Below are 22,026 nucleotides of genomic sequence, written 5' to 3'. Positions count from 1 at the left end.
ATCGACTAATATTTTTACATTTTTTTAGCATTAGTTTCCATTTATTGATCTATCAATATGTTTATTTAATTTTTTAAAAAAGATCTAAAGATATGCAGGAGCAGGGAGGCCATGAGCAACAGAAATGATCGGGCAGGACAAGAAGTGGGAAATCGTTCTTATCAGGGAGGAAGGCGAGGGAGAAGCGTACAAAGGAGCGGAAGGGGGTGGGGCGAAAGACTAGTCTGTGGGTGGATAGACGAGGTCTGGGGCAGAGCAGCACCCACTGTCAAATCTGCCCCAGAGGCATAGCTAGGGAAAATGGAGCCTGGTGCAAAAATCTGTGTTTTGCTAAGACTACCCCCCCATGTTCGGTTGTGTTTTTTGTATTTTTAGTGTTTTTTCAGTTTTAGGCCTACAGGGGGCACTGTTTTTAGGCTAGCAGCATCAAAATTTCAGGATATCTTTAGGAGACTATCCTGATGATACTAGCCAGGTTTGGTGAAGTTTGGTTCAGGGGGTCCAAAGTTATGGACTCTCAAGGTGTAGCCCCTGTCTCCTGTTGGCTCCCATTGGAAGTCCATAACTTTGGACTCCCTGAACCAAACCTCACCTAACTTGGACAGTTTCATCAGAAGAGTCCCCTGAAAACTCCCGGAAATTTTGGTGCTGCTAGCCTAAAAACTGCACCCCCTGCAGGCCAAAAACTGAAAAACACTGAAAACTCTACAAAAACAAATCCTGGAAAATTTGCTGCCTCCTCCCCAGGCATGGAGCCCGATTGGAATGGCGCATGCCTCCCTGTCCCCCCAGCAGCTAGCTGTCGTCCTGATCATCTGCCCTGCTCTGGCAGCAAAGCAAAATTAAAATTGTGTTATAAGTGGATTTGCTTGCTGTGGTGAGAGTGGAAAGGGAAAGTGGGGCTGAAGGAAACACATTGGTACAAGAAATCGTGCCATGGCAGACACTCGCCTTCTCTGGGCCGCAAACACCTTGTGCATAACTGGCCATCGTTAAAATTTTGGAAAGAAAATTAGTCCTTGGTTGTACATACAGAGAACAGTCTACAACAGTGATGGTGAACCTTTTCGAGTGCCCAAGTGCCCAAATTGCAACCCAAAACCCACCTATTTATCGCAAAGTGCCAACACAGCAATTTAACTTGAATACTGAGGTTTTAGTTTAGAAAAAACGGTTGGCTCCAAGGCACGCGTTACTCGGGAGTAAGCTTTGTGAGGCAACCGTGCAATGCTTCAAATGGGTGAATCACGACCCTAAGAGGGTTTACTCAGAAGAAAGTTCCATTGCCAGCAACTGAGCTTACTCCCAGGTAAAGGATTGTGCCCAGGCCAGCCTAGATGTGTCTGTGTGTGGGGGTGATTTTCCGGTCCCCTGACATGACGAACTCTGTGCACGCGTGCCCACAGAAAGGGCTCTGAGTGCCACCTCTGGCACCCGTGCCATAGGTTCGCCACCGCTGGTGGGAGATCCTCCACCCTTCTTTCACAGATACTGAGACATGGTTCCAATCGCTTTTGAGACTAGCGTCTGGCTAAATACTCCGCAGCATTGTTTGGAAGCAGGGCCATATCTAGGAAAAATGGGACCTGGGGCAAGTTCTCAAATGGTGCCCCCAATTGCTCCGGACACCGCTGCCCCAGCTGCCCCCTGCCAAACTCTCCTCCCTGCTGCTCCCGCCAAAAAGTCCCTCGAAACCCCAGAGTCGGTGGTTTGCAGCTGTGGTGGCATGCTGCTTCCTACCCTGTTTCCCTGAATATAAGACATCCCCGAAAAATAAGACATAGTAGAGGTTTTGCTGAAGTGCGAAATATAAGGCATCCCCCGAAAGTAAGACGTAGCAAAGTTTTTGTTTGGAAGCATGCCCGACAAACAGAACACAGAAAAATAAGACATCCCCTGAAAATAAGACATAGTGCATCTTTGGGAGCAAAAATTAATATAAGACACTGTCTTATATTCGGGGAAACACGGTAGCTCCCTCCTGTCTGCAGGAGAGGCAGCGATGATGAGTGAAGCAAAGACCGAGTGGGTGGGCAAATTCGGGTGCTGGGTAATCCTGTTTTTGGAGCATCTCAGAGCATTTTGGAGATTCCAGGGGGCTTAATCGTCGCAACGTCGACTGCACAGACTCAGAGAACTTTTAGCGTGCGGCTGTGAAGCATGAAGCGCTGATTTGTTCACACAGCGAGGGGAAAACAGGGAAGAACAGAAAATGGCAGCCAGGAATTGTTTCCACGTATCTGGGAGAACTGGCCCTATTACGTGTAGCGTGAGAGCACAGAGCCGTAGGCTGCCTTTAACCTGAACAGCCTCAAGCAGGGGTTTAGACTGCCTTGAGGGCTAAGAAAAGCAATTACGCTCGAAGACCTCACAACCCAGCCTAGAAACCTGTGACTAGATATCTTGCAGAGGTTATACAAAGTAGCTGTCAAAGGGTCCTTAATGAGGAAAAATGGGAGTCTAGTGGCACCTTGAAGTGTTACCGCGCTGCCTGGGTAACTTTTATTTCCCCAGATCCACCAGCTCTCAGCAGCGCAGAGGAACAGAAACAGGACCCAACACAGTGAGAATATTGAAAATAAAAATGAGTTTATTGGGATGCTGACCTAATCGTGTCCAGCACACCTCCACACTATCGGCAACTGCAGCTGCCCTTAGCAGCTTTACAACTTAGCACTTTTATACACAGGCCCTCCCGCCCGGGAATCCGGGAGGGTACAGGACAACCTACAATCATTCATTCACAAAATACACAGGAACCAATAATTCATCTACAAATACATAGGAACCAATTAGAGTCCAGTGGGCAGTCCCTTCTTGGAATTTCGCTGCGGAAGCAGGGCTAGGCTGATACGACGCTAGGCCCAGAAGCGGGAAACTTACCACAAAGAAAGGAGTCCTTTGGAGGTGCTTGGGGCCAGGAAACGAAACCTAACGACGACGGCACCCTTATCTGCCTGCTGGTGGGATTAAGGCAGATGGAGGTGCTTCTTCCGGGGTCCCTTTTGTCAAATGTCCATTCAGGGTTTTTGCAAATGAAAGGGACATGCCCAGGTGGAGCAGGGGTGGATTCCTGCCTTGAGCAAAGGAGGTCCCATGCAGACACCAATACAGAACACAACAGTAATTCCTACATTCTACCTAATAAACTTGTTCCTATCTAACTTATAAAGAAATCAAACATAATTTCACCTTTATTAACAGCAAGATCAGAAATGGAATAATTTATTCCTGACTCCGCTATCAGAAGTGTGGGCTGTAGTTTTATTTGGTGTCAACGGACTCACACGGCTACCCTCTTGATACCTTTAATTTGGATGGAGTGGGGTTAAACCTTTCTTCCATACTCTTTTCCCAACCAGTTGATCCCTCAGGAGGTACCCTCCATGTTGCAAGGGAAGCATACCCATACCTGCTAGTAACACTCTCGCCACTTTTGAAAAGTTTCATCCTTTTTTACGACATGCCCTATTTTATTCCACAGAAGAAACGTCCAACAGAATGAGAGCATAAAACAGTGATTTGAAAATGTCAATCAACAGCAAAAGCCACCAATTTATTTTATTTATTTTTAATTGTCAACTTCTATCCCGACCTGCTCAGGGCACGTCACCACAAAATCATTACACAGTCTTTCAAACATTTAAAATATAAATGACGGTATGATTTAAAACAACGAACATTTCAACAGTTGGACATTTCAGTGCTAACCAGATGATAAAGACAGATGGTGGTAGATAATAGAAATGAAAAAAAAATTCCTCTCCACCATCCCACCTCTCCACACACACCCCAATTTAAAGTTCCAAGCAGAAAAAGCCCCCAAATTCATTAACACCAGCATGCTTTTGAATTCTAGCAAATGGAATAGAAAATGCAGTTATACAGAAGCAGCAGACAGGAAGCTTTCTAGTCTTAACTTGACCGAATCCATGTTTGCGTGTGTGTGGGTGTGATAGGTCCCTTCGGCTCTTTCAAACTTTGATCTGCTAACCCCAAGAGAAAGAGCTACATGTGCAGCTAGGCTAAGGTGACCAGATGGTCACCTTTGTGATCCGGGACGGGGGAAGCGGCCGCGTGGCCGCAGGAGCGCACAGGCTTCTGGGGCTTGCCATTTGCCGCCCTGTGACAGGGCGGCAAACGGCAAGCCCTAGAAGGCCATGCGCTCCTGCGGCCGGGCGCACGGGAGGCTGCCGCACTGCCTTGCGCCCCCAAGGCAGTGCAGCAGCCTCCCAAAAATCGGGACAATTTGTGGTGAACCCGCTGGGATCGCGGGACAAATTCGTCTGTGCTAAAGAAAGCGGACGGTCTCCGGGCCATAAAAAGCGGGACGGCTGGTCAGCCTAAGCTAGGCCTGGTTCCACCCACAAGCTAATTCCTCTCCAAGCTACTGATGTACTCTTTTGAAGGGACGCTTCCTGTTGGGATTTGCAAGGGTCTGTCACAATTCAGTTACTAAGGGGTTAACTGTGTGCATGCTAATTAGTTACTGAGGTCAGAGTTTTATGACCAGCTCATTAATTAAGCTATTGGTTAGCTAACCCCGGCATTGCTTATGTGGGACAAGTGGCGTAGGTCAGAGGTTATAAAGTTACCTATGTTTCTTTGTCTCACTCACATGCACAGACGGGCACGTTTCTAAGATGCTGCAACAAGATTCATCTTAAGAGGTGAATCTATGCCTTGCTGCATAGGTACCATGTGTGCTCACATGGTCCTAGGCAATGTAACCAAGTTAGTGCTAGAATAGAAAGTTGTTCTTTGTTTTATTCCATGTAAACCCTTTCCTTTATTAGTAAGTAAACTCTTTTTATATAACCACAGCAACTGTCTCATGGTCTCTCATTCCGCACTCTGCTAATTATTTATTTTTATTTTTTTATTTATTATTTCGATTTTTATACCGCCTCTTATCCCCCCCTCGGTGGGTAATTCGTGGCGTTATTACAACAAAATTGGATACAAATAGTCAGATTAGGGAGCAAAACCATACAATAAAACAACAGCAGCCCATAAAACTCCAACATTAAAACATACTGAATTTCATTAAAACAGAGGTAATTTCATAATAAAGGCACCCGGAGAATCCTGTCCTTTAAAACCCTCCCCTAGGGAGCAGTCGGACTCCCTAGGGGAGGATAATCTTGATGGAATCGAACAGGGGCACCATACTCAGCGGCTGGTTGCTCCATGTTCAACTCGGTCTTACAGGCCCTGCGGAACTCACCGAGATCCCGCAGGGCCCAGACAGCTGGAGGGAGAGTGTTCCACCCGCATGGAGGCCAGCCGCGTCACGGAGGGGCCGGGGACTACCAGTAAATTCGCCTCTGCTGAGCGCAGAGGGCGAGTAGGGACATATGGGGTAATGCAGTCCCGAAGGTTATCAAGTTAACAAAAATACCCAACACTTCCCTGCCTCAACAGGCAGAGAACCCCTGTATGGACACGATCTTGGCCTGGTCTTCGTGTCCAGAGAGGGGTTCACTGCCTGTTGAGACAGAGAAGCGCAGCTAGTGGGTGTGACCAGGCCCAGCTTTGGCTAGGGTGGATGCTCAAGTGGCAGACGTAGCTCAGGAGCGGTCAGACAGCGTTGGGCCAGTTTGTTCGCTGTGCCCTTTCCTGAAAAGCAGTGGTCTGGCCAGAGATGCCCGTGCCCTGGACTCCCCACACAACCCCACTGGTGCATGTATAACAGACACTCTGATTAAGAGGAATGCTGCCATGCTGCAGCAATTTCCAGTGGCATCTGTGCGAGGGTGTTAAAATGTGAAGCGTCTCTGGGAAGGTGGTGGGCAAAGTAAGGACCTGTATTTCACCTTAACTGTCAAAGTACAGGGTTGTCTTTAAGTTTGTTCCTCAGGTGGTTGTTGTGGTTTTCCCGGGCCATGTGCCTGTGGTCTGGTGGTTTTAGCGCCTAATGTTTCACCCACATCTGTGGGTGGCATCTTCAGGGGCATGTCATGGTAAGATGAGCTTCTCTCCTGCCCCTTCCGTACATGCAGAATAATACACTTTAAGGTTGTGGTGAGTGTGCGTTCCGACCTTGAGAGGTTCCTGCCGGAGGTTCCTGGCTCTCTGCCTGGAAGGGGAATTTTGCTGTTTTGGTTATCTCTCTCTTGCTTGCTAGTCTGTGTGAAATTCTGCTTTGTTTACACTATCTTGGCGGGAGCCTGTTTGATACCCTGTAAAAGCTATTGACCAAGATCTGGGGCTCCAGATCTCGCATCGCCTGTTTCCAACTAAGAATGCCAGCTCAATAAAGAACTCTGTACGGTTGCTTTTGCCTGGACATTACTGGTTCGTTACATACACTCTCAATTCACTTTCAATGCCCTTTGCAGCTGGATTTTACTGTGTGGAATGGCAAAATCCACTTGCAAACAATTGTGAAAGTGGATTGAAAGTGCATTATTCTGCCTGTGCGGAAGGGGCCTCCACTGCACAGTATGGAGTGATTTGTGTGGTTGGGAATCTGTTTTGTCTTCTCAGAGGAGTGAGGTACATTTGCAAATGTCCACATGGAATTCACTAGCAATGTATTTGTATGTATCCTGGTGGGTGGGTGGATTTGCAACTTGAAAGTGTCCAGGTAGAATTATAGCCAGTTGATTCTGGCTCTGAAAGCCTTTCATGATACATTCCTTCCTCAGCCTTTTAAATTCAGCTTTCTTCTCTCAGGGGAGAAGCAAACCCTAACTGGAGAGTGCAAAAACTTTCAGCCAACCATTTTCACCACTCTAAAAATCATGCAAGAGGATGTGAGATTTCCAGTCCACGCAGCTAAACGTGAGCTTTTTAAAAGCGCAGAAGTCCCGGCACACTCATGTCACAATCCTTGTTGGATTATTTGATCTGGACAAAAAAGTGTTGTGCATCGTCACTGCTTGGGGAACCTTCTCTCTCACCCCTGTCTGAAGTAATAAACCTTTGCACGAGTCACTTTTGAAGAATACTTCAATCCCTTATGCAAGCTCCAAGTCATTACTGGGGCGATGTCACATCACCATGTTTACTAGGCAGACTATGTTGACGGGATGGTTTGCCATGTCCTTGCCCAGTCATTTGCATTTTACCCCCAAGCAAACTGGGTTCTCCTTTTACCGACCTCAAAAGGACAGAAGGCTGAGTCAAACTTGAGCCAGATACCTGAAACCAATTTTCTGTTAGGCCCCTTCCGCACATGCAGAATCATTCACTTTCGATCTACTTTCTATGCACTTTGCAGCTAGATTTTACTGTGTGGATGTCATGCCCGGCTTTGGGAGGGGGTGTTGTTCTGAGTTGCTTTCACTTTTGCAGGTGCTTGGCTATCTTTCAGCCTGACCTTGGTTGTCCACTGCTGGGATGGGCCTCAGGTCTCGGTTTCTCTGTACTGTACTGTTCTCATGTAGGGGTGGGGATGGTGGGGCATATTATCACTTGCTTGGCGCCAGAGGTGGGATCCAGCAGATTCTCACAGGTTCCCGAGAGTAGGTTACGAATTATTGGTGTGTGTGTAACCTAAGCTTGTGGGTTCTGTGGGGCAGAACTTGGAATGAATTTGCAACAACAAGTTTAAAAAAACAAAATGGTTTACTTTCTTAACATATAACATCAAAAATCAACATTTAACATCACATTTCAAGGTCCTGTTCAGGTTGCATTTTCAAGTCCTTATATTTACAGTCTACTGATACTGCCAAGTCCAATTCTTCTTTGCAAATGGGTTGGTTCCTGAAGACTCCCAAGGGCTTGATGAACAGGATTCAACATGATGAAGGTTTCCAGGAGAACTCTCACCCATTACAACCACAAAAAGAAACCCTGAAACAATAAACTCCAACATTTACAACATAGCAAAAATAAACAACTACCTTCCCAGTAGTTCCCAACAATATTGCAGTTTACCTTAACAAGGTGTTAAGGGCTTATACAACCAAGGTCCGAGTCTGGTAGCCTTGTCTCCTCCAACTACATGAGGTCTGCTGCAGCCTCTTGCTGCTTTGAGTCTCCACCCCTTACTGGGTCAACCCATTCTGAGCATGGGGGTTACATGTGCCGAGAGGGGGTTACTAATTGGTGATTTTGCCACGTGATTTTTGCCTTAGTTACGCCCCTCCTCTCAGCAGTAGCGCGCAGAACTTGAAGCAGTCTAGCAGGAGGTGCACCAGCATGAGTGGCAGCCTGAGCCTGCGTGCATTTGTTTCTTGCCCAAGGACCGGTGCAGTGGCTGCGTCCTTGCCACAGCTCCGCCCAGGAATGCCCCACCCCCAGAATACCAGGCCACGCCCCCCTCGTGCCCAGCCCAGCCCCATTGGCGCTATGCCACAGTTTGAATCCCACCACCATGGGAACCTGTTACTAAAATCTTTGGATCCCACCACTGCTTGGCGCCTTTTTGCCAGAATCGTCTTTTTCATTGTTCTCTGAAATCTCCCAATAAAATCCTTGAACCGACCGAGTGTTTATTGGGTCCCGATCCAGGGATCTGACAGCAGAATAGCAAAATCGACTTTCAAACAATTGGGAAAGTGGATTGAAAGTGCATTATTCTGCATGTGCGGAAGGGGCCTTAGAATCGAACTGAGGACATGAACACGGCTTTGGCCGCAGTGCTGCAACTTACCACTCGGCACTACAGGGCTTCGACTTTTAAAAAAGACCGCCCTAAATCCTAACCATAGCAAGTAAACGTTAAGATAAAAGCATCAATAATGAACTTCAGTGCTTTCGTTTGTTTCCTAAAATTTCCACATCCCGCAGTACCAGTTTGGGGCAGCACGGAAAACAAAGTACAAATTCCAAATTGTGGTCAGTAAACCGAGCTGTGCAAGTTTGCTCCCCGTCCCCAGCCATTCATTTCAGTCCCTCACCCAGTTCAAGAGCTGCTAAACAGCCTTCCGGAGAAAGAATTCTTGGCTTCAATCCTGAACTATTCTGGAGGGAGCAAGTTGTGGCTCTCTTGTGAGACCTGTTGCTGAGATACCGTCAGGAAGGCTGGGCCCGTGTCTTTGTCATGCAGGAACAGAGGCAGGTGAGGCAGCAGAGTGACACACCTGTAGCCTACCACGGGGAGAATATAAGCACCTTGATGTTTTGACAGTGAGGCTGTTTGTATTGCTAGCGCTGGTTCATGTTTCCTGATCTGGCCCGTGCTCCGTGCAGAATCTGACAAAGGCAACAAAATGTGGATACTTTAGCAGTTCATTTTTCACTCACTCTTTCTTTTTTTAAAGTCACCTTTCTAGCACTCATGCTTGTTAGAGCTTCTTTAACATGGGCTGAATTATGGCATGTAAACCTGCAAGACAGGTTGCCTGTGAGTGAAACCGATGGCTAATTGTCATCACTAAGGAACAGGGCTCAGGGCACCCACAGGAAAAGCACAGTGAGAAACGAAGGGGTTTCATGGGTACCAGCCCTAAGAGCCAGCATGGTTAAGAGTGATGGATTCTAATCTGGAGAATTGGGTTTGATTCCTCACTCCTCCACATGAGTGGCAAAGGCTTATCTGGTGAATCAGATGTGTTTCCGCACTCCTGCATTCCTGCTGGGTGACCTTGGGCTAGTCACAGTTCTTCAGAACTCTCTCAGCCCCACCTACCTTACAAGGTGTCTGTTGTAGGGAGAGGAAGGGAAAGGAGCTTGTAAGCTGCATTAAGTCTCCTTACAGGAGAGAAAGCTGGGGTATAAATCCAAACACTTCTTATCATTTTCTTCTCTGAGGCCCCTTCCGCACACGCAAAATAATGCGTTTTCAAACCACTTTCACAACTGTTTGCAAGTGGATTTTGCCATTCCACACAGCTTCAAAGAACACTGAAAGCAGTTTGAAAGTGCATTATTCTGCATGTGCAGAATGAGCCTAAGTCAGGGGTCAGATCTCATAGTTCTGGGGTGTCAGGACTCCCCTGCATTGACAATGAACCAGGCAAACTTTAAAAGTTTCAGATTTTATTGCAAGTGACACTTTTCCCTTCCTCTCCCCTCAACAGACACCTTGTGAGGTGGGTGGGGCTGAGAGTGTTCTGAAGAACTGTGACTAGCCCAAGGTCACCCAGCAGGAATGTCAGAGTGTGGAAACACATCTGGTCCACCAGATAAGCCTCTACCTCTCAGGTGGAGGGGTGGGGAATCAAACCCAATTCTCCTGATTAGAATCCACCTGCTCTTAACCTCGACACCATTCCTCCTCTCTCTGAACCCCACCTTCCCCAATCTCCACCCCCAAATCTTCCAGAATTTTCCAGTCCAGAATTGTCAATCTTACACCAGACTTTGGTTAAGCAAGCCAGTTTTTGGCTCTCTTCTCCAGCGCAGACAACTGTGGCTCAAATCACCTTCCACCGTGGCTGACCACAGTCGGAGAGGAGAGAACGATTTCTTCCCGGCCAGTACAAAAACACGGCTTACAGCAGTGACCATTTTTACGTTGAATCCTGGCAAGGTGGCAGACCTAATTTTGCTAAATTAAACAGAGCACTGCTGAACGAATAATGTTTTCATTCAGGCACCATTGTGGCCAGCTGAATAGACTCGAAAAAGTTCCTGCAAACTTAGAAGTGTCGGAAGCTGTGCTCCCAAATCAAAGAAGCTGTCTTTCACAAGCAGCCTAAGATAGAGAAATGATATACTAAAAATGAAGAAATGCCAAACAAGTGCTTTATTTTTAAAAAATGTTGGTATCCTTTAAATGTTTAAATTTAACAAAATTAACGCTTCACAGACATACAAAACACAATGCAATAATTGGTCAGAAACATTCCTTTTCCGAGGGGGGGTTTTCCTGTGCAAACTCACCAATTATTCGGGAGACGATTAGAAGAAGAAGAAGAAGAGTTTGGATTTATATCTCCCCTTTCTCTCCTGCAGGAGACTCAAAGGGGCTTACAATCTCCTTGCCCTTCCCCCCTCACAACAAACACCCTGTGAAGTAGGTGGGGCTGAGAGAGCTGTGACTAGCCCAAGGTCACCCAGCTGGCGTGCGTGGGAGCGTACAGGCTAATCTGAATTCCCCAGATAAGCCTCCACAGCTCAGGCGGCAGAGCTGGGAATCAAACCCGGTTCCTCCAGATTAGATACATGAGCTCTTAACCTCCTACGCCACTGCTGCTGCTAGTGTCTGAAACAGAGGCCTTTGAATGCGAGGCCGGAATCTGAAGGCCCTCCCATTCCCAAGTCCTGGACTTGGACTGCTGTAAAAGGACCAGAGCAAGCATATATATGGTGACACTACAGAGTCACATAATTAGACCATCCCCAGATACTTCGATCCCAGTTCATCCTATGGAGAGTCTCCATCCATGACGTCCGGGCAACCTGGAATGGACCCACAGGTTCTCGGCTCTTGCTCTATTGCAATTCTGTGTCCAGACAGGAAAATCCAGGAAGAGGAAAATCCAGACAGGAAGAGACACAATTACAACAGGGCAGTAAGTTTTCATTTTGAAATGAGAGAGAGCGCGCGCATGAAGAGAAGGCAGGTGCATTTTAACAGACTACTGACTTCCCTTGTAGGGTGACTTTTCCAAAAAGCCATAAAGCAAGCAAAAGGGAACTAAAATGAGTGCCACTTAGTCCTTGTGATTACCAAAAGCACACAGACATGCCAGGGATCACTCATGTGTGACCCATGCCATTGTATTATTTGTGTTTTGGTTGGACAACAGTTCAGTGAGCATGTGCAGTTGTGAAGTTTGCCTACATCCGACCAATTGCAAGAGCCTCACTCTCCTGAGTTGATCCGCCTGCAACAGGACAAGGAAAAATTGCTTATTTTTTTTAACAGGTCCAAGTTGAAGAAAGACAGCAACTACAACCTATGTCAGTGGTGGCGAATCTATGGCACGGGTGCCAGAGGTGGGACTCAGAGCCCTCTCTGTGGGCACGCGCACCCAGAGTTCATCATGTGTAGGGGGACAGAAAATCATACCCCCCCCACACACACATCTAGGCTGGCCTGGGCACGATCCTTTACCTGGGAGTAAGCTCGGTTGCTGGCAATGGCGCTTGCTTCTGAGTAAACCCTCCTAGGGTCATGATTCACCCATTCGAAACATTGCACAGTTGCTTCACCAAGCTTACTTCTGAGTAACGCGCACTTCGGAGCCAACCGTTTTTCCTAAACTAAAACCTCAGCATTCAGGTTAAATTGCTGGGTTGGCTCTTTGCGATAAATAAGTGGGTTTTGGGTTGCAGTTTGGGCACTCGGTCTCAAAAAGGTTCACCATCACTCCAGCCATCCTGTGCAGAAGAACTGACGGGCTAGAGAAGCCCTGCATTATTAATTGTTTGGACTGTCTCATTTTTCTTTATTTACTGGGCACTGTTAGTCATTGTAACTGTTTTGAGTGCTTTTCTTGAAAGGCTTGAAACATTCTTTGCCCAATTGAGTTAAGCTAGACATACATCGCCAAGACGCGACGCACGCCACATCGCACACACATACACACACACATATAGTGTTTAAAGTAAAGGCTTAGTTAATTTGTTGAAGTGATCTCATGTTTGTTTGACCAGTCACAGAGTGCTGTCCTGATATTTTAAATTTTCCTCGGTCTCCAGTGGAGAGTGATGCAGCCAAGGAGAAGTAGGTTACCCATGCATTACTGATAGCTACTAGCAGTGGTGGGATCCAAAAATTTTAGTAACAGGTTCCCATGGTGGTGGGATTCAAACAGTGGCGTAGCGCCAATGGGGCTGGGCGGGGCACGACGGGGGCGTGGCGGGCATTCTGGGCACGGGGCATTAGTAATTTCTTTGTGACTGTAAAAAACTCTTACTGTAAAAGAAAAGTTCCTAATTTCCAGCTGGTATCTTTCTGTCCATAATTTAAACTCATTATAGCAAGTCCTATCGTCTACTGCCAACAGAAACAACTACTTCTCCTTGAATTGACTGCCTGTCAAATACTTAATACTTAACAACAACCACCACCTTTATTTGGCATTTAAAATAGATTCTAGAGCGTTGCCAGACATTTTTGAAATACAAATCAAGAGTACATTCAAAGCGCAGACAGGAAGACTATATAGCAGTATACATTACTTAGAAAGTTCTGTCACTTGTATAAGAAATTTTGCTACTTTTTCCAAGAGCATGACATCTGTGTTGTTTAACAGTAGCTCCACAACAGAACAGTCAGAGTCACTTTCGGATTTGTCTAGGGCCAGCCTGGGAGAGAAATTCTGCCCACATATCTGGGACAGTCAAGAATAATGTGAGCAAGAGTCTCCACTTGATTTTTACAGTGTGGACAAACCAGATCCTGGAGAGGTATGGATAAGTAGCGACCTTTTGTAATGGCCGATGGGAAGGTATTGGATCTGGCCGTTGTGATAATCCATCTCTGTTGGGGTTCAGTTAATAATGCAAGATATTTGGCTATGTGCCCCTGTTCCAGTATACTTAATACTTTCAAATACTTAATTTTGTTTCTAGAAACCAAAAGAAGGATACTTTCCTTAAACAAGGAACTTTACCATATTTCTAAAACATGTTTTTAAAACAGCCCAACAGGGAGAATTATCCCGTTTTTCTACCTTCGCTAACCAGCCACATAGGAAACAACAGGACTTTATGATTTTGGGACCTAATGGAATTTCTAACGGAAAAGCAGACCCAATTAGCAACCCCCTCTCGGCACCCACAAATAATTAGTAACCCACTCTCGGGAACTGGTGAGAACCTGCTGGATCCCACCTCTGCCTGCTAGGCAACACAGTTTAAAGAACGGTCGCCCCGCCGGTACTGCCTCCCTCCGGGGAAGGTTCCTGTTCCTTTAAGGGGCGCCGCTGCTGGGCGTGCCCACAGACCCAAGTTGGAGCTGCCGAGCCGCGCTCGGGCAGGCAGCCGCTGTGGACGGCGGGCACTCCCAGAGGCGCTGCTGGGCACCCCTCGTGGCCCGGCGGCGGCAGCAGCAGCAGCAGCAGCAGCGCCGCTCCGCCTGTCCGCTGAGCCGGGCACTATGCTGCTGGCGGGGCGCGGCCGTCGGGGCTGCCCCGCGAGGCGGCCGAGATGTGGCGGGGGGCGCCCGGGTGCCGACGGGCGGGGGCGCCGCAGGGGCCAGCCGTGAGCTCCGCCGCTCCTCGGGGCCATGGAGAGAGGCGGCGGCGGCGGCGGCGCGGGGCTTCCAAGCGGGGATCGCTTCCCAGCGCTGCCGTCCGGGGGCTCGCAGGGCTCCTGAGCTGTTCTCGTCGGATCGCCCGCCGGGCCGGCAGCGGAGGACCAAACGGCTGCCCGCCTGCCCAGCTGATGCTCTGGCCGGGCTGTCTCCCACCGGTCGCCTCCTCTCTTCTGTTGGACGCCCCCCACCTGCCGTCTGCCCCCCCCCCCCAGTGCAGACGTGGGGCAGGGGCACTACCCTGGCCCCCCAGCGCTCCTGAGGAGGGGGCAGGCAGGACCCCCGCTTCTCTGGCTGGAGGAGGCTTAAGGGGGTCTTTCCCCCGCGATACCCCCAAACTTCTGGAACTGGTTTTCCTCCCCGCCCCCCGTCGGACGATGGCGGAGTCCTGGAGCAAGTCCTAAAATGCCGGTGATGAGGGGCCTCCTGGCTCCCCAAAACACCTTCCTGGATACCATAGCAACCCGCTTCGATGGCACCCGTGAGTTGGCTTCCCCCTCCTTTCCAGTGCTCCCGGCTGCCTGGTCCCAGCCTCCCTGGGGCAGGTCCAGGTGTTTCTTTGCAGCCCCCCCCCCCCCCCTGCTGAGACCTACCTGCCAACAGTTCTCTGGGGCCAGGAACCGGCGGGCTCCCCTCTGGGCCCCTAACCTCTTGCTCTGAGAAGAGCTTCTCGGGCGTCAGGCAACTCTTCGGGCTCTGGAGGGCTGCTTCAGGTCAGCTGAGGTCCCTGCTGGGAATGGGATTCGGTATAGGGCACAACCTCAGGGCACCTGCAGGGAGAATCTGTATGCCAGGAGGGCATTTGTGAGCAAGCATGAGATTCTGGTGTGTGTGTGTGTGCGCGCGCGTCTTGCCCCCACAGTACTGTAAGACATAAGATAGCATCAACATTTCTTTCTGGTATCTTACCAGACTCGGGTTTGTTTGGCCAGGTGCAGATCCTGGAAGAGTTGGGCGGAAGGGAAATTTTGCAGAGTGCCGCTTTCCCCCTCGTTGGGAGCAGCAGTGGCGTTGGAGGTTAAGAGCTCATGTATCTAATCTGGAGGAACCGGGTTTGATTCCCAGCTCTGCCGCCTGAGCTGTGGAGGCTTATCTGGGGAATTCAGATTAGCCTGTACACTCCCACACACGCCAGCTGGGTGACCTTGGGCTAGTTACAGCCTCTGGGAGCTCTCTCAGCCCCACCTACTTCACAGAGTGTTTGTTGTGAGAGGGGAAGGACAAGGAGATTGTAAACCCCTTTGAGTCTCCTTCAGGAGAGAAAGGGGGGATATAAATCCAAACTCCTCTTCTTCTTCTTCTTCTTCTTCTTCTTCTTCTTCTTCTTCTTCTTCTTCTTCTTCTTCTTCTTCTTCTTCTTCTTCTTCTTCTTCTTCTTCTTCGGAGAACTGTGATAGAGGAAAAGGGCACCATCTGAATTGTGCCTTCTCTGGTCTCTGTCTGAAGTGGGGCGGGGCGGGGGGAGCCGCCAGTGATAATGTATCAGGAAAGACCCCTTCCAAAGTCATAAACAAAGCAGCCTAGAATCTGGACCTGCTAGTCTTATAGTGAGCCTTAGAGCAGCAGCGCATCGTATTTTTCTTTTACATCCCTTTTCTCTACATTTTAAGCGTGGCCGTGACAAATATGCGCGCCCAAGTGTGTTGCACATGTCCACAAGCCCGATTGTGGCGCCTTGTGGAGGATACAAACACGTTCAGCTTGCACAACCTGGGCTGCGCCAAACTGAAATACCTTGCAGGTGCTCCTGAAATGTTTGCCCGCGGCAGTTAAAAGTCTGGGAACACGTGGGCAGCGCTAACGGTTGTTCTCCGCTGAGTTGGCATCGCTGGCGCACCTGGGTGTGAAACCAGTCGAAATGTGGCATTGCCTGCAATTCTGTATGCACCTCCTCGAGAGTAAGGCTTGCTTGCTCTGGACTTACTTCTGAGTGAATAGGCATAGATCGGACTCATCGTGATATTCTGAAATAAGGGGTAGAGCTTTTTGTGGAAGTAATGGGGATGAAACTGTGCTTTGCAGAGTTTAGGTTGAAGCGGGGGAGGGGCTTGTCCGTGGCTGGGCTTTGGAAGGACGTAGCAGTGTTGGAAGTCGCAATGTGTAGCGTGCAAAGGAACCGAGAAGACCCATTGTGGGAAGCTCGGGCTGTCAGATTACAGACCTTTCCGTCCTTTATTCTCACCTCCTGTCTGCTCTCTTTAGCTAGCAAGGTATCAGTGGCTTCGGGCTTTATGCCAAATTACATGAGTAATTTAACCAGTCCACACCTTCGTAGATATTTCATGCTTGCTCAGCTTAATGTGCTGCCAACTGCCCAAACAAGAGGCAGATATCACGGCATCCCACAGGAGAACAGGGCATGTTCCTGTGCAGCGGGCCTACCTGAAACAACTGAACAGGTGCTCCTTTATTGCAAAGATTTGGCAGACTATCGGTTACTTTTTCTTGAGGCCATCCTGAAGAAATTTTTAGCGAGATCAGACAGGGAAATAGTTTCATACTTGCTCAGTGACCATCATCCCCACACTACTGAGTCAGTCGCCAGGTTTTTAACTCAGGCACTTGGATCAAGAGTGAAACCTTTTTGTAAGTTTTAGTCATTTGGTTTTAACATATTTTGTACACTACCACCTCTTTTATGCCATTAAAGGTTTTTGTATTTGGTATCAGTGGCAATCTCTGTTCCTACCTGAAATGTAGTTCCCCTGATAAGCATTCACTTTGAATCAGTGTGTCTGAATACCTCTCCCCAATTCCATTGGTTAGGGGGACAGATGGGTCCAACCTGAAGGGCAGGGATGTTCCAAAATAAACTACAGCTCGTACAATTGTGAACAGTATAAAAACATACTGACGTCCTAAATTATCTGAAGGTGGAGTTGGCTTGGAATCTTTTGGGGAACAAAGAAAGGATGTTCTATAACGGGGTGTTAAACTCGTGGCCCATATTCACGAACTACAATTCCCATCAGTCCCTCCCAACATAAGCATTGGATATACTGGCAAGGGCTGATGGGAATTGTAGTTCATGAATATCTGGAGGGCCGCGAGTTTGACACCTGTGTTCTATAAGGAAGCAAACACCCACAATTAAAGGCTGAGCTGAAGATAGTCCCTATCCCAACGCTGGGCTGAAGATGCTCCCCATCCCAAAGCGGGGCCGGCTTAGTTTATTTAGGTCACCACAGTTTGAAGCAGTGTATAGTGATGTCATCTGAATATATTCACCCTCTTATCAGGGAGCCACAATGTTTGTTGGTGGGGCTGCGCTTAAATATAACTCTTCACATTACAAAATTTGTTTGTAGAGTTGCATGTAATGTGTATGTAGCTAGCAGGCCTGTGTTGTGATGGCCCACAGGTAACTTTTTCTGCAAAGGTGGGTACTATGAAGGTATGTTTAGGGAATGGTGCTTAGAGATGCTTGAGGTTTCCTGGGATGTCTCCATGGCTGTCAATTGTGATCGCTGTACTTGGCCATCTGCGCCCAGGTTGTGTATTGTTTCCCTCGTGGAAGAGCCTTCTGTTACTGCATGGGAATTTTGGAACTTGTGAAGTGCATCCCCTCCCCTTCCAAAAGGGACCCAGCTGTCTCAGTAGGCAGCAAAGTGTGTGTGTGTGTGTCTGTAAATTTTAGGTCACCCCAGTTTGAAGCAGTATATAGTGACGTGATCTGAATTTATTCACCCTCTTATCCAGGGGCCACAATGTGTGTTGGTGGGGCTGTGCATAAATATAACTCTTCACAATGTATATAATCTCATTTTCTCACTCATGAAACAAACAAAACATACAAACATAAAAAGACACAACATATGTGCATCCTACATTGACTTCTAGCTATTTCATATTTGATTAAAAGTTATCTCTAGGTTCATGCATGTATAATTAAAACATTAATTCAATAGTTGTTTCTTAAGTGTATTCTAGGGGTTACAATCTACTGTTTCCTTTAGATTTCGAACCCTGACACTACTTCTCTATTTGAGTAGGTTTTCAGAAGATATTCCAGAAAAGGTTTCCAGTTTTCTTTTTAAAAATCTCTTAATAATGAGATCTCTTAATAATACTGTCTCTTAATAATGCTGTCAACTTCATCCTTTCTGAGTATTCTGCCACTTTTAAAATCCAGTCATCTTTTGTTGGTATCTTATTATCTCTCCATTTTTGTGCATACAAAATTCTTGCTGCAGTCATCATATATATAAACAAAGCTCTATATTGCTTATGAGTTCTCCTCCATTCTTCCTCATCCATAGTTCTCAACAAAAAAGCCTCAGGGTTTTTTTTAATGGTTATCTTCAGAATTTTTCCTCTGAAGATGCCAGCCACAGATGCAGGCGAAACGTCAGGAGAGAATGCTGCTAGAACACGGCCATACAGCCCAGAAACCACACAGCACCCCAGTGATTCCGGCCGTGAAAGCCTTCGACAATATCTTCAGAATTTTTTTGTGATTCCTCAAGGATTATATCCCAAAAGTCTTGGTGCAGGCAGCAAAGGCAGTATTGGTTTATTTGGGGTTTGTCAAGATATTGTTGCCAGGTTGTGGTTCCAGTTGGGTTGGTAGAAGAAGGGTGGGGGTGAGGCTCCCCCCTGCCTGCCAAAATGACAGTGCATTTTATACTTTCCTCACTGTGTCTAAATTTGACTTTTTCTCTGGGAGATAAATCTTGTGCCGGTCTCTCTTGTCTGTCTGTGTCTCTCAGTCTCACCTACCCTACCCGGTTGTTGTGAGGCTACAATGGGGAAGACAGAAGAACTATGTACCTTATATACTCGTGTATAAGTCTACTTTTTCAGCACATTTTTTGTGCTGAAAAAGCCCCCCTTGACTTATATGCGAGTGAGGGTCTCACTTAATTCTTGTGTGGCATTCCCCCTCTCCTGTCTTCACTCTCCTCTGCCTTCTTCTCTGCCTCCCCCCTTTCAGCCGCTTTCTCAGCCTCCTTCTCTGCTTCGTTCTCCTCTGCCTTCTCCTCTGCCTTCCTCTTTCAGCCACTTTCTCTGCCTCTGCCTTCTTCTCGGTGGCAGCCGGCCCCTGGCTCTCGGCGGGTGACAGCCAGTTGACCTGGGTGAGCTGGACAAGCTGCGGGATGGAGAGGTCGGTGGCAGAGACCTTGGGATTGGTGAGATGAGGGGTCAGTGGCAGAGACCCCCAAATAGTGCCCGACCGTATCTATTTTTATTTTTGAAATTTACCAGTAGCTGCTGCATTTCCCACCCTAGACTTATACGCGAGTCAATAAGTTTTCCCAGTTTTTGGGGTAAAATTATGTGCCTCGACTTATATTTGGGTCGACTTATACACGAGTATATACGGTATGTAAAGTTCCCTTCTGCTCAGAGCACAAATGTCCTGCCCCTTGAATGGAGGATTGATATGTAGGAATGGACGTGAAAGATTGTTCAGGGCACGGAAGTAAATCTCACCCCCCCTGCCTGATATTTGCTGCTTGCTCAACCTGATATTAAAGGCGCAGCCAGAGAGACTGGTTTGGAAGTTGGCAACGCGACATGCACGCGTGAGGAGAAAGGCAGTCTAAAATGTAATACCTAAATAGCAAGTTTCACTTTATATTGTTGAAGGCTTTCACGGCCGGAATCACTGGGGTGCTGTGTGGTTTCCAGGCTGTATGGCCGTGTCCTAGCACCATTCTCTCCTGACGTTTCACCTGCGTCTGTGGCTGGCATTTTCAGAGGATCTCCCTGCCGCAATACAGGCAGAGATTCAGGCGGCGGTGAGCATTTTCTTCCGCCGAGATCCAGCGCTTCGGAAGAACAGGGTGTGTAGGTTTAGGAGTTGAGGCACCCCCCCCCTCTCCCCGGCGTGGCTGAACAACTGGGGACCGCCCGACTTGAACTCCCAACTGCTTCACGCATCTGGGCGTCCGCAGTACCCGTGAGTACAATCCACTCCATCAGGGTCTGAGGGCTGTCCCGAACAAGAGCCCAGTTCAACAAGTCCAGGTGTAAAGCTTGCCTTGCCGTATTTCCAAGAGCTCCTGTTTAGATTGCTCACCCACAAATGGGCTCTCGAAGCGGCGTCGTAGGGCCAATCTAAAATCCTGGAAGTTGCACAACTCTGCAGCTTGATGTTGAAACAGTCTCACGTACCAATTGGCTGCAGGGCCATCTAGCATTGACTCTATCTCACAAACACGTTCGAAGTTGTTCAGGTACTGCCATCCATAGTGCAACGTGTGGGCATTGACCTGAACCAGGAAAGCCGGGAGCAAGTCCTGAGTCCCATCAAAACGAGTAGTCAGCCGGACCCTAGGCATGAACGGAGGGGGAGCTACCCCATATGGGGCAAAGTTCGGCAAAACACCTCCCGGAGCTCCCCATCCTGGTGGCATGAACGGCAGCATTGGGTGGGACTGGTAACGGAGCAGGTGCAGCTGGCAGCAGGGGGATGCCTCTGGGGGCCGGCTGGAGAGGCGGCTGGCCTGGCACTGGAATTGGAGCCGGAGTGGGTCTGGGGTGAACAGGCTGAGCTGGTCCTGGTGCTGGAGCAGGAACTGGAGCTGGGGCCAGGACTGGTGTCGGTTGAGCAGGCTGAGCTGGTACTGGCGCTGGGGCGAGTCCCGGTTGGACAGGCTGGGCTGGCACCAGTGCTGGAGCAGGAACTGGAGCTGGTGCTGGCACTGGAGCAGGTACCGGAGCAGGTGCCGGGGCTGGTGCAGGCTGAACTGGAGCCGGGGTAGCTGGTGCCGTGGCTACTCCAGCTCCGGGAGCAGGGGCTACTTGGAGTGCCTGGACAATGACTGCTCGCAGGTGTTCCATATCTCGTTCCATATGGTGCAGAGCCCGGCGGTACTCCTCACGTTCCGAATCCCAGGCCTCCTCCGACGCCTGGAGCATCCGCCAAGTTTCAGTTTCCGATAAATCAGCCCCTTCCGACGGGCGGGCAACGACACATTTCCAGCCAAAGGTGCGGTGGCCCACGTTGCACTGCCAAAACCTGAAGGCTGTGACTCTCGATAGTCCAGACCCCGACGGCGATGCACCGTAACTTCTTGTGAGCCATCTAACGGGGCAGTCATAAACGGGTTGATAGAGTCCAAAAATCCACCTGGGGTAGGGACTCCTCTGCCTGTTGCACCTTCAAGCGGCATCCGGGGCCCCTCTGTTGGTTCAGCAATGGAATCCAAAGTTCCTGTTAAGTCCTCAGGAATGGGGCGCCCACTGTCTGCAGCTGTAGACACACACCCTGGCTGGGTCTCCAAAGAGATCATACTGGCAAGAAAAGTCCTTGATAAAAGTTGCAAAAGTAGTAGGTGAAATTCCAGCAATGCACGGCAGCATGGAATTCAACCTAAGAGGAGTTCTGGCATAATGTCAGAATCCCAAAAACTGAAACAAACTCATGTATAAGAACAGTAGTTTATTGAGTATTGAGGATCTTCTCTGGTCATGCCAGAACTGAGGTTTGCCCGCACAAAGCCCAGTAGTTAAAGTAGCTTGCACCCCCCCATCCTGGGAAAGCATGCCCAAAAGGAACTGTGAAAGAGATAACAGTAGAGATGGCCAGGCACTGACCTTGAGCAGCACCTGGTACAGTATAACATCATTCAGAAGACAGCTGAAAGTCAGTTGGAAATGCCATTAACCCATTCCACCCCCACCCCCAGCATACAGAAAGCAGCAATAGCAAAATCCCCATAATAACAGGCCTCCTGACACAGTGTTTTGGGCTTGGTGTGTCAAAAACTCAGAAAATGCCTAACTTGACATTTTTGACATGCTGGTCATAGGTTTGGTCTTTCTGTCCTAGAAGATGGTTTAAGTGTTTCTCTCGGCCAAGAAGCTGAGGCCAAGATCCGTCTTCCTTCAAGCTTCCTTAAAGTTTAGGGAATAACCAGGCTAAACCATCGAAGTCTGTGATGCTGGCAAAACAGGAGTGTTGTTTGAGTAGAGTGATG

The 22,026-nt window shown here is 48.5% G+C and overlaps 1 protein-coding gene across 1 annotated transcript in view; it reads left to right on the top strand.

The window, feature by feature from the left end:
- Positions 1 to 14,407: 14,407 nt before the first annotated feature.
- The window catches only part of KCNH3 (potassium voltage-gated channel subfamily H member 3), a 92,398-nt gene continuing 84,779 nt past the window's right edge, over positions 14,408 to 22,026 (top strand). The window contains 1 exon segment of the mRNA XM_048492104.1: positions 14,408 to 14,582. Coding sequence (XP_048348061.1) covers positions 14,507 to 14,582 — 76 coding nt within the window. The 5' untranslated portion in view covers positions 14,408 to 14,506.

The sequence above is a fragment of the Sphaerodactylus townsendi genome, linkage group LG03 (assembly GCF_021028975.2).
Source record: "Sphaerodactylus townsendi isolate TG3544 linkage group LG03, MPM_Stown_v2.3, whole genome shotgun sequence".
In the NCBI taxonomy this organism is placed as follows: Eukaryota; Metazoa; Chordata; class Lepidosauria; order Squamata; family Sphaerodactylidae; genus Sphaerodactylus; species Sphaerodactylus townsendi.
This window is presented reverse-complemented; position numbering and strand designations above follow the sequence as displayed.